General features: G+C 37.2%; 1 protein-coding gene and 1 long non-coding RNA gene across 2 annotated transcripts in view; one reads left to right on the forward strand and one right to left on the reverse strand.

The window, feature by feature from the left end:
* On the forward strand, nucleotides 1-10,926 carry rad21l1 (RAD21 cohesin complex component like 1). The gene is made up of 14 exons (XM_044131430.1): nucleotides 1-128; nucleotides 392-558; nucleotides 688-817; nucleotides 2,426-2,525; nucleotides 2,678-2,769; nucleotides 2,997-3,101; nucleotides 4,089-4,199; nucleotides 4,301-4,396; nucleotides 7,177-7,406; nucleotides 7,481-7,559; nucleotides 8,500-8,642; nucleotides 8,722-8,832; nucleotides 9,045-9,119; nucleotides 10,045-10,926. The coding sequence occupies exons 2-14, from the start codon at nucleotides 412-414 to the stop codon at nucleotides 10,228-10,230; spliced, it is 1,605 nt and encodes a 534-aa protein (XP_043987365.1). The 5' UTR covers nucleotides 1-128; nucleotides 392-411; the 3' UTR covers nucleotides 10,231-10,926.
* Nucleotides 10,058-13,049, reverse strand: part of LOC122839683 — a 9,204-nt gene continuing 6,212 nt past the window's right edge. Inside the window, exons 2-3 of the long non-coding RNA XR_006372088.1 lie at nucleotides 10,227-10,464; nucleotides 10,058-10,143 (exon numbers count right to left, since the gene is read on the reverse strand). This is a non-coding gene — a long non-coding RNA (uncharacterized LOC122839683). The remainder of the gene's footprint in view (nucleotides 10,144-10,226; nucleotides 10,465-13,049) is intronic.

Genomic DNA, 13,049 nt, shown 5'->3' on the forward strand with positions numbered 1-13,049 from the left:
ACAGATTTTTAAATGACTCGACGTAGTTCGTTTTCTGGAACGGAAGTGTTGGTTGCTTAGCAACTAAATACGTCTCGTGCTGACGTTCACTAATGGTTGTCAAAATTCGTTTTCAACTTGATCTAAAGGTAAGTCGTGCTCGTGATATCGGCGCTATTTTCTCCCTTACAACGTTTACATTTCATTTCTAAATTATGAAACATTAAAATTCTTCCGACGTCATGTCTTTACCCATAAAACTTGACCTATAGCTGCCGGGTTTTAGCTCACGACGCAGTGGCAGCTAGCGTTAGCTGACTTTAACCTAACCTAGCATAAACGATACATAGTGTTGTTGCTGTAAAGTTGATACAAAGACATAGCTTAACATTTCCTTGTTTTTCTATACCAGGTCATATTAATCCTTTCACAATGATGTTCTTCACGCAACTGTTTACGTCCAAAAGAGGTCCGTTAGCCAAAATTTGGCTGGCAGCGCACTGGGAGAAGAAACTTACCAAGGCCCATGTTTTTGAATGCAACTTGGAAACATCCATCAGAGACATCCTTTCCCCTAACGTACCACTTACTTACTAAAAATACATATCTACACCTTTTAGAATGAAATATATCAATTTGTTAAATCCATTTAATTTGTAGTAACTTTAAACAGCTGATTTTGAAGATGTGAATCTGATTTTTTTCTAGATGAAAATTGGTTTGAGGACTTCTGGTCATCTTCTTCTTGGCGTGGTCAGAATCTACTCTAGGAAGACAAAGTATCTCCTTGCAGACTGCAGTGATGCCCTGGTCAAAATTAAAATAGCATTCAGGCCAGGTAACAATTACTTTAACTTTTTAGCATATTCTTTTATTTGTAGTAATAAAAGTTGGTTATAATGTTTCAGAAGTTCCAAGAAATTGTCAGTTTCTGTACAATCTGGAAAAGTAAAATTCTATTTATTTTTTACAGCTCAGGGTTAGTATGGAATATATAAAATAATATGTAAAGATTTTGGGTAGATTTTCAGGCTCATCTTTTTTGACCCATTTTCTAAGCTAAGAATCTGAATTTCCACCATAACTTGGACAAAATTACCACAAAATCAACCTGTTCTTTCTCAAGTTTTTTTATTTTAAAACTTCACACACACAAAAGAACACCTCTAAAAGCTTCATATAAAGGCGTTAGAAAATTTAGAAAGGGTAAACCTTGTAATGTTTAAACAAGGTTTATTATAAAACACTATTTTTCCTACAACTTTATATATTTATGTCTTATTTACCTGCATGTAGCACGTATTTTATTATGGTGTTTGGAGCTAAACTCTGACCACTGCTGTTATATCATATTTGTGTTTATTTGCTAAAAATTGGTTATAGAAATGTTGGAGTTTGTTCATTTTGCCCTTGCTTGTGTAGCAACCATTTGTTTTGACTGGGCAAGTTTATATGTACATAAAACTATTCAAAGTGTTTCACAGAAAATCAATGGAAAAAACATTAAAATCACAGAAATGTTAAATTTTCACCTAAGAAGAGTGCCCAGTATGTCAAACTCTTAGAAGCAACATGTGTTAAAAATAAAATTTGCAGCAGATTTATAGCTAAAAAGTAATATGAATCACTTTGAGGTAGTCCAACCAAAAGCCTCAGGAAGCTAGGAATTAGTTTAAACACAGGCTAACACGGATCTTATGTCCCTTCTTGGTGATTATAGGGTAAATACATTTATATTTTAAATTGTTCCTTCTCCAGTAAAGCCAAAGCATGTTTTCTTTGGTTTTATTTAGAGATTTGTTGTTGAAGATTCCCTTATGCTTTAATATCATCCCAAGTGGTTTTGAAACAATATTTTATAAAAAACTGATTATTTTATTATGAGGCATTTTTATTGAGGAATGTTTTCTTTACATGGTGACTCAACAATAAGTGCTGACTAACTTGTATACCACCATAGGGCCACATTGACATTTTAAATCTATTTGTTTGAGTACGATGAACTTTGTTCTTTTATTCTATGAACTACTGACATGTCTGTGAAATTCCAAGCAAAAATTTTGTATTTACAGAAAATGAAAAATGGTCAAAATGACAAAGAAGATGCAGGGCTTTCAGACCTCAAATGATGCAAAGAAAACAAGTTGATATTCATTTAGAAAAAACAATACTGATGTCAGGAAGAGTTCAGGAATCAATATTTGGTGGAAAAACCAGGCGGGGTTCAGTGGGGTTCAGTGCAGTGGGCTCTTCATTTTACATTCATTTGTAAACTCATAATGTGTGCAGGTTATAATAAAAAAATTATAAACAAGTCCTATTTTTTATGATTGTTTTATTCTTGAATTATAAACATGTAAATTCTTTTTATCTGTGTCAATACTGCTATTAATTGAAGTAATTACCATTAATGCAACATTGATGTTTTTTTATGTCAATATTTCAGGTCAGACTGATATGCCTGTGGAAGGGCTTGAGGCGACAGTGAAGGCGATCACTCTGGTTGAAGATTTCACCGCCTTTGATACGCCGCTGCCTCTGCCCAGGTGACGGCTCAGGCTCCACAAACACTCACCACCAAGATGTTCTCCAGTTCTCCTGGAAATGTTTCTAATTCCCACAGAAATGATTTCAAACTGATTACTCAGCGGTATCAGATTGTGATGTAAATGTTCTCCTTCATTTTTAATCACCTAAGTGACATCGATGTGTCACTGAACCAGTGTCGCTCAGAGGAAATCACTCTGAAAGAGGATTTCGGACATCAGTTTTTGAACTTTCAAGACATCGGTGAGAGCCAGATTGTTTTCATACTCCCCCAGAGTTTGATGTTTATAATAGTTTTATCATTTTAGTCTCTGTTAATTAGACAGCATCCATTTGTTTTGACACCACATGTCCTAGGACATGTGGTGTCAAAACACATGTCCTAGAAGACTAAATAAGAAGCAAAACTGCTTCTTATTTAGTCCTTATCTGTTTTTTTCCTCCCCTGCTTCGCTCTTTCTGACATGTAGGCGATGAGTCACAGAGCCAAGCAAACACACTGCTGGACCAAAGCTTTGACTTTTCAGCGCATAGAGACGGATTTGGCGATGAGGAGAACGAATTCGACCTACTTGGTAGTGTGTGCCAAACTAATTAATCTTCTTTTTGTTCTTTTATTAAGTCTAATCAATTAGTAAACTATATTAAAAGGCTAAACAGTTTAACTATTTCTCTTGTTTTGTTAAAGTCACACTATGTAAAGTTTATAAAAAAATATTTTTGTCAAATCTGTCACCGTGTCCTGACAGATTGTAATTAAGCAGATAATCTGTGAAAACATCGATCTCTTCCACCGTCTCCCTGAGCAACGATAGAGAAACACACTGCTCCAGACCAAGAACAACCAATCAGAGGGTGTTATCGCTGTCAGTCATCCTCATCGACACGCTGCTAAATGTGCTAATGGCGGAGAAACAACTTGTCATTACAGGAAAACTATTTATCCACCATTATTGGTGGCCAAGTTAACTGGCTAATTGACAGCGCTAAGACCCACCTCCGAACTCTGATTGGTTGTTTGTAGTTAGCGCTGGGAGCACGCAGAGGAGCTTGTTTTTATATCTTTTCCATACTGTCACAATACACAGCTCTGGTAAAAATGAAGAGCCCACTGCACTGAACCCCATTGAAAACCTCCTGGTTTTTCCACCAAGTATTGATTTCTGAGTTAAAACATCAGTATTGTTGTTTCTAAGTGAATATGAACTTGTTCTCTTTGTTTTATTTGAGACCTGAAAGCGCTGCATCTTTGTTGTTATTTTGACCATTTCTCATTTTCTGCAAATAAAAACAAAATATTTGCTTGGTATTTCAGAGACATGTTGTCAGTAGTTCATAGAACAAAAGAACAAAGTTCATTTTACTCAAACATAGACCTATAAAAAGTAAAATCAGAGAAGCGGATCATTTTTTACTGAACGGTACGTGACAGTTTCAACAAATATGTAAATAAATAATTTCTTTTATAAAAGTTGCATACTGCAGCTTTAATGTTTATTTCCATTAAAGGTAACAATTTGTCATAGATTAAAGGGATCTGTTGCTTCTTGGTTTCCCTTCAGACTTCCTGACGAACCCCATCGATCAAACTGAAACCCAAAGTTTCATCCAGGAAGAGCTGCAAAGTGAAAATAAAGAAGGTTCTCCAATTCAGGATGATCAAACTCACATGGGTGACGATGTTTTACGGAACAGCACTTTTATGTCTGGAACAAACTCTCTGAGTTTTCAGGTGTGTGATGGTCGTGTTTCATGAGCGCCTCGTGTTTTCCAGATGTTGACCTCGGCGTTCCCGAGGAGACGGTAACTGAAACCACTCTGCTGACCAATGATGAGGCCGCTTTCGCTTTAGAACCCGTTCCCATCACACGTAAGCAAACGCCTCAAACTGGGACCCTCCATTTCCCAATGATCGCAACATCTCAGCTGGTCAATAAGAAATCAGCAGAGATGTTGCGATCACTGGGTCTGTCGCAATAAATCAATTATAACTCAAGCTTAATAATTTCTATTTGTTGTTTTTCTCTTTTCTCTCTAAAACTGGATGATAAAACTCTTTAGTCTGATACTTTTTATTTGTTTTTCCTGTTGTTTTTTATTTTGGATATTTAAAATATCTCCCAGTTCCGTTGTTAAATATTCATCAGAATTTAAAGTTTAGTGATTTTTCAGAATGTGTTGTTGCATTATGTGTTGTTACATTTTATTACTTAAAAATGGTCTCAAAGTAACAATATAATTATTTACCGCAATAACTTTTGGGCTGATTTATCGGCCAGCAAAATTTGTTATTGTGACAGACGTGGCGATCACAACTATTAATACCAATTCAGTCATTTATTGTGGGCTTACAATTTTCACCAGTCATCAACTTTTGTTCACTAATAACTTAAAAGTTTTCTTTATTTTCTGACTAATCACTGCAACTCAGCTGAACTTTGACCAATCCGCTTAGCCCCTTTCTAGTCTAACTTCCTGTTTCATGACGTCTCTTGAAAACCAAACTTGCAGGATTATGCTAAAATGTAAAAATTGCTTTTGTTTTTTGCAAAATACATTTTAATATGCTCTATAGCAATGGTCCCCAACCTCCGAGCCATGGACCGGTACCGGTCCATGGACCAGTTGGTACCGGCGCGCAAGAAATAATGAAATATTTCCGTTTTATGTATTATTTGAGTCTGGAGGATCTTTTATTTTGAAAATCCCTTACCCGGATTCTCTCGGTTACGTCTTGCGCGCCAACATTGAGCCCACAAGCAGCAAAATGAGTCAGAAACAGATCAGAAGTCTTTGGAAAGTTTCTTTGGGAAGGGGGAAAGGCCCAGAGAAGATACAGGAGGATGGATTTATCCCGGTAGGTGATTCCCACATTCCAAGCTCTCCATGACATGGTGACCGCCTCGCTAATGAGGGAATGAAATTTCAAACTGCTTCGCCAAGTAGAGACCAAGCAGCCTGTGCATAAGCATCACTTCGGGTGATGCTTATGCATCCCAGATAGACCGTCTGGTTGCAGAGAAACAAGCTCAGGGCACCCATTAGTCGTTATCGAGAGTTAACAATTTCACGAAAGTAAAATGTTGGTTTTTGTGGCGCATCTGTATCTTATTTTGAAGGGATATGTAAACGTCAGCGAGTTCAGTGGTCGAGACGAGAGGAGAGGAGTATAGTTTATGAGTTTTAGGTCTGGTTCACATGGCACAATTTAGGGATTGTCGGCCGATTTTCCAAACTTCTGTGACCACAGAGCCGATAAAAGTCCAACAAGTTCGGTCGGTTTGTGTGGCAGGAGCAATGCACCACAGACGAACATCCCGGTTCTAGAAGAAAATCCAGTAAAACTCCCAACATACTATACGTGAATTTAGAATAATCAAACTCGGATGACGATGTAGAAGCAGTAGTGACAGTTTGTGGACTCATTTTAAGCGATAAACGACGAAACAAAAAGAAAAGGCGTTTGATAAAAGACGGCGGGAGCAGCCGCTCTATTTGCTGCACTATGATTTGTTATGTTTTTTCATAGTTGACATTTTTAACTGACTAAACAAAATCACATATAATAAACATAATATGACCTTTACACGTAGTAATAAACATTTCCACATTTCACGATGTCCACCGGACTCTCAGTTGCCATGTCAACGGTCTGGGATTCCCTCCTGCTTACGTCACCGCGCTTTCTGATTGGCTACCTGTCACATTCAACAGGCTGCCTTCTCGCTCCCAGTCAGGAAAAAAACCCCACAGGCTGCGATAAACGGGCCAAGACTATCCACCACGTAACACAGCACACACTGCAGGACGTTGGAAAGGGAAAATCGGGGCACAAAAAAGTCTTTAGCGGGAAAACCAACATGCAGAAGCATCATCTGACGGTTCCTCCCCCCTCGCTCCAGGGCCGCAGCAAAATTGCCAAGTCTTGACCGGTCCGGGGTAGTAAAAGGGTTGGTGAGCACCGCTCTATAGCAGTGTTTTAAAAGGGATGGCCAGCAGGAGGCGCTGCAGGGCCTCTGAAAACTTGAGGGAAAATGAGAAAAAATGGCAGAAATGTAAAAATTTTGTAAATATTTTAAATCAATGTATAATTGTTTTATTTAAAAAATAAAAAAAAAAACTAATATATCCATTATTATAAAAAAAAATCATCTTGGCCAACTAAAATCAGAAGGCATGAGGCAGCATTTATGCTAAACAAATATAATAATTATTGAGAATAAAGGAGAGAAAACTTTCTAAACTTTATTTCTTTACATATTTTGAAGTCCAGTTCTATAGGACTTACTTCTACTGTTTATCCGGTTAATTTTAATGACCAGTATCAAATTCGTCTTTTGTATTTTGGCAATTCCACAGGAGATGATTTTATTGTATTGGTGCTGATATTTCAAGAAGCTGCTTGGTAATGTTATGTACACTTTAAATATTAATTAATTAATTATTAAAATCCTTTTTTGGATAGTTAAGTGCAGCAATTTGAACTGTTTTGTAAAAATAAAGCTTCAAAAAGCTCAACTTCTTCAGAGGTGCTGCAAAATCTGAAACTTTAATCCGCAACTCTCACATAAAAACATTGTAACATCCGGAAGGGACCGAGAAGTCATGCAGCCTTTTTGATTTCTAAAAAATGATTGTTTTTTATTTAAGCAAACTCTGAGAGAAAGCTGGGCAAGAGGAAACGTAAGCTGGTGGTTGACCAGACGAAGGAGCTGAGCAACGACGCCATCAGGGAGCAGATCTCAGATTATTCGGATCTGGTCGCTCCGTTGGACATGGCCCCGCCGACGGTGCAGCTCATGCTCTGGAAGGAGAGCGGCAGCGCCAACAAACTCTTCTCTAAACCGTGCTGCACTCTGGTGAATCCACTCATTAAAGAGGTAAAACTCACATGTTTGGGTTTTTACCGTATTAATACCTTACATCTGTATATAAATGGATGTTGCCTTCGCAGGTCTTTGCCAAAAGTGTCTTCCATTTGAAATTTTACAGCGTAGAAGAAGAGGTTGAACAGATACGCCAAGAGAAAGAAGGTACGATTATGTGAATCATGCTTAACGTGATTAATGTGCAAACACAAGGACAGTCACTGAGACTCCTGATAAAGATGCATAAAAGCCTGAAAATAAATGCATTTTCTTATTGCGATCTGCTGCAGAAACAAAATCTTATGTCTAATTTCTAGAGCAAATATATTAATACACTTGAAATAAGACAAAACTCTCAAGTTACTTTTCAGCAAGATATGAGATTTTGTTTTAAGTCAATAATTCTTGAATATTGATGAAAACATACTAGTATCACTGGCAGATTATTTCACTTTTAACATGGGAAAAATGTAAAATGTTATAAGTTAAGAAATCTGCCAGATAAAAAGCCATAAAGTGAAAATGTGTTTATACAGCCCTAATTCTGGTACAGAAAAATGGTGGAAATTGTTTGTTTATGTAATATGTTCTGGTGAAGGAGAAAATGGCCCTTTATTAACCCTTCAGACTAACAGATCCACCAAAACTGTCAGATTATCCTCAAAAATAGTCCAAATAGTTTGCATGTGTTTTTATTTTCTTTCTTTCCTTCTTTCAGAAGGAGTCTGTTGTGTTTATGTTTTAGAGTAAGAATGTTTTACATTAACTTTATAGATTTTCTAGAAACAACTTGGAATTTTGAGGAATTTTTTGGAAATTTTCTGAGTTTTTTCTCATATTTTTGCAATTGGAGTTCAGGAATTTTCTTGTTTTCTGTCTAGAAAATTTCAGATTTAATCCCAAAATTTCTGAGTTTTTTGATGGAAACCTTTGCCTCTTTTTTTTGTTTTTTATCTACAGTGATCCTAATTTGTTGTACATTTGAGAGATAAAGGAAACAAATCCCTCATTGACCACCAGGGGGCTCTGCATGTTTTAAGACATTTTATTAAAAAATTTCCATCAGATTTTTTGTTTTTCTCTACCTGTTCTGGTTTCATTGCAGCTCAGGGAGACTTCGGCTCCCTCTTCACAGGCAGCGCCAGTGTCCTAGATTCATCCGCAAACACTGAAATAACTCACAACACTGAGCTGATGGCCTTTGACCTCATGAATGACAATCAGGAGACATATTCTCCTGTCATCCAAGTAAGCTCTAACGGGAAGTATCACCTGAAAATGTGAGGAATGTCGCTGCTTTTACTGCTTTCTGATCCGTGTCTGTCAGGATGAACTCAGCGTAGATATCGCTCATCCCGACCTGCCGTCAGAGGACTCCATGTTTGTCCATCCCTCTAATGTGGAGCAGCGCACTCAGTCAACTTCTCTCAACACCCAGGTGCTTACGAGGAAACAGACGCTTTCTGTCGCTTTCCTCCTCCTGCTGGCCTCCTCTCTGGCTCTAAATAACTGAAATGTCTGAAAATAGCTGGTAGGGAAGCTTTAGTCTGCCAGCTCCTAACAGATGGCAGGTGTTAATTTCCCCCCTGCTGGCTGGACGATGTGCGCAGCATCCCTGATTAAAAACATGGTTGCTTTTCCAACCTGCAGTCTTTGCTGGGGAGCCAGGACTTTGAGGAGAGGAGAATAACCAGGAGAGCAATGAAGCTTCTCAACGACCTGCAGGTAAAAGGCCTGCAAATGAAAAATAACAAAAACTACAGGTAAAAAAAATAACTGAAAGGAAAATAAAAATGAAATGTCACTAAAGATCCAAAACATAAAAGAGGTTCTCTTATTGAAATAAAAAACATCCAATTATTTTCTGTTTTGTTGACAAATTTTTAACATTCTTGATTTGTAGTTTTGGGCCAAACAGAATAATTTAAAGGGCCACTATTGGTCCCCAGGCCACACCTTGGTCACCCCTACACAGAGATGAGCAGAGTACCCAGAAATTATACTGAAGTAAAAATAACTCTACTTGAACACATTTTAACCCAAGTAAGAGTAAAAAAGTATCTGGTAAAAAGTCTAATCAAGTATTGATCAGATTATCAATCATTTAATATTTAAAAGTGACATAATCAGACGGGCCAATATATAAAGTTAAGCAGACATTTTAGTAGCTTAAGGAGTGAAATGACAATAATTCATATAAGAAATAAAAAATAACAAAATCAGGGAAAATCAATAAAAAGCTTAAAACATTTTATCAAAAGCTGCAGGTGTGAGTTTCTGTCTGGTGATTAAAACATGTTTGTTTTCATTCAGTGGGTAAAAAATTCAAACATTTAATCAAGTAAGAGTAGAAAGTTCAGAGTGGTAAAAATACTCCTGAAAGTACATTTTGTCAAAGTTACTCAGGTAAATGTAACTCGTTTCTACCCAACTCTGTTCAATGTGCATTAACACATTTTATTCAAAACTGACAGGTTTTTATTTTTGGAGGATTTCGCTACACAAAAATAATTTCTGTGACTTATTTTCCCCACATATGTAACTACTATTACAAAAACAGACTGAATCTCACCTGAAACCAACAAAAACTAAACCAAGCCAGCAAACAGCTGATGGAAACGGATCTGATGGATTCGTTTTGTTTCTGCAGCGGAGCCACACCGCCGGAGACTCCGCCTTCAGCCTGAAGTCGCTCTGCAGAGGAAACACTCGATCGCAGGCTGCAGCCACTTTCTTGTCCCTGCTGGTTCTGAGAAAGCAACAAATCGTGGTTCTGCACCAGCCGGGCCCATACCTGGACGTATCTGTGGCCCTTGGGCCCAAATACTACACCTGAAGCGGTTCTGGGTGTTTGGAGCAGATGCGGTTTGATCACAACGAGCTCATTTCAGCTGTATGAAACTCATGTTGGCCTGTTTCTGTGAGAGAACATATTTATTATTTATCGTTCTTTGTATGTTGCAACTTATTTCAGCTGCTGGTTCTTTACATTCCCACCTGTTCGGTTTCACGTCTTGTTCAGCGTGTCGAGTGTCACCTGCAGCTCCATCCCAGGTGTGATTCATTTAACCTGAGAGAGAAAACCAAGGTGAAAACATACAATATAAAATATTTAAAATAATTCTCACACCTGTGAAGTTTGATGACTCGGTTACAATAATTGTTGTTTAATTTAAACATTTTGTCCGTGTCAACAAAGTTTTAATTTTCTGTGAGCTAAAATGATCAATTATAAGAAATAAGGGCTTGGAATATTTACTCTTTACTCACTGAATCTAAAAAATACCTTTAGTTTCTGACAAAAAACATATTTTCACAATGTTCTGCTTTTTTTTAGATGTAAATACCTTAAAATTATAACAAAGGAAAGAAGCAAAACAAGCCAAAACCAGATGGAGTGCAGAGAAACTATTTTTTTCTGAAACCTGACATTTTTGGTTGTATGTAATATTCCAATTTTCTGAGACATTAAATTAATAGATTATTTATTATCCACGTTTAACTGTAGCAAGTGGTTCACATGATTACGCATGATTTACATCAGAAATCAAATGAAAGCCGAAAAAAAACAGGGAAGAACCTGCAATTTTAGTCTAAACTCATAATTAACTGTAATGTAATCAGTTCACAAGCAGGAACTGAAATTGTGAGATAACAAGTTAATTTACAGATGTTTTTCTCCACATCACAAGTGAAACTTTATTTCATTCTTTAAATGCAACTTGTTGATCTTGTGATCGCAAGAAAACAAAGTTTGTTTTCTCAAGATTAACTTGACTCAAAAATTTTATTTGAGAAAAAAAGTGGGGAAAGTATATATGTGGAAAACAATAAACGAACTCGATATCTTGAGTAAAAGCACTGGAGAAATTAATACTTTATCTAGAAAATAGAGGAAATTAAGTGATTATCTCAAGAAAAACTATTTGAAAGCTAAGTTGTCTTGAGAAAACCATTGTTAAATTAACTTGAAATAACGAGTTAATAATGAAAATTAACTTGCTATATCCAGAAATCAATGAAAATATTTGTGGGTAATATGAAATTAACTCATCATCTAAATAATCAGTGGGGAATTAACTCCTTATTTTGACAAAACCATCAGGAGTTTAAGTCATCTACCCATTGTTATTAACCATCATTAAGGAGTTATAAGGAGTTAATAATGGAAATTAACTCCTTATCTTTAGAAAAGCTCCAAGAAATTAAGTCATCTCTCGAAACCCAGTGGAAATTTAACTCCTTATGTTGAGAAATGTATCAGGGATTTAAGTCGTTTTTGCGAGAAAATGGTTAGTTAATTAATCTCTAGAAAACCATGGTTATTAATAGTCATTAAGGAGTTAATAATGAAAATTAAGTCGCTATCTCTGGAAAACCATAGAGAAAAATGTGAAGCACGTCCACTCTCGGCTGCCGTAGACTGTGTGTGTATTGAACCTGTGTGTTAAACTCAATTAAATAAGCCATAAAACTATATTATTCTACTTTTTGAGATCCTTCCTAATGTGTTTTTAGTGTTTTATCGGGTCTGGGTTGTGAGCAGCTGCTCCGCGTGTCTTGCGGGGATGTTGCGGGTCTCCAGATGATGCGTGATGATGCGTGATGAGTCCCTCCTGTCACTTTAAGAAGCAGCAATGCAGCAGCGGCTCTCGCCTCATTTCGTCTCGGTGCTTCATGGCTGCAGGATGGATTCTCATCAGCACCTCTTCTTCCTGCTGCCGCCGGGGACCATAAAGTCTGGCCGGAACCGAGGCTCTTCTGCGGTGCCGAACCGGTTCTGTTTTGCCAGCACAGGTAGAACCCGTCCGCTTCAGAGCTCCACCTTAACATCCACTGTATGTAGGACACTGCTGAGTCTGGGTTCGTCTTTATTTACCAAGATGGAAAGTAAATTCTGGCGGCTTGAATCTCTCTTGTGCGGGACTTTTCTTGTTTTGTCTCTTATCGTTTTAATTGCTGTAAAGTTATTTTCTGCGAGAGGGATTCGCTGCTGACGTTTTAATCGCTGCATCATTTGAAACTGAAGCGTCTGGTTTCATCCTCCTCCACACTTACGTAAGGTGATTGCGTATTTCTCACCAGCTCTTTGCCACTTGTTGCGCAAAGCAGAGCGGAGCCTCGTCCTAGAAAAGGAGGATGTAGGACGGGGAGGAGAAGCAGGTTCTCCTCCTCCAGTCCGGCTATTCATCAGGTTTCTGAAGCTGCTGAGATCCGGCAAGTTCTGAGGGAAAATGGCGACATTTTGTGCTCATTTCAGATAAATGTTTCCCGTTAGTTTATTGTTTGCACGCTGATTTGCTTAGTTTTACATAAATGTACAATATTTCTGGCTTGTTTTGAGTTATTCACAATGAAATAAATATTTTTATGGAAGTAGCAGAAGTGAAGTTATCCCTCATTTCCAGTTCTTTGCAAAAATAAAATAATTCAGAGCCCTTTAACTTCTCCACAATAAAAACTGTACTGTAGTACAAAACTTTAGAAAAAAACAAATGATCTGAGAAGTTTTTGTAAATTTTTATTCAGTCATTAATACTCTCATAAAATCTAGTGAAATTAATTTTCTTTTTTTCGTGACACCCTTAAATAAAATCAGATGCAATTAGTATCAATAAGTGAAGGATTAATTTATATTATTTATAATAATTGTGT

This window comes from Gambusia affinis, linkage group LG01, assembly GCF_019740435.1.
Source record: "Gambusia affinis linkage group LG01, SWU_Gaff_1.0, whole genome shotgun sequence".
NCBI lineage: Eukaryota > Metazoa > Chordata > Actinopteri > Cyprinodontiformes > Poeciliidae > Gambusia > Gambusia affinis.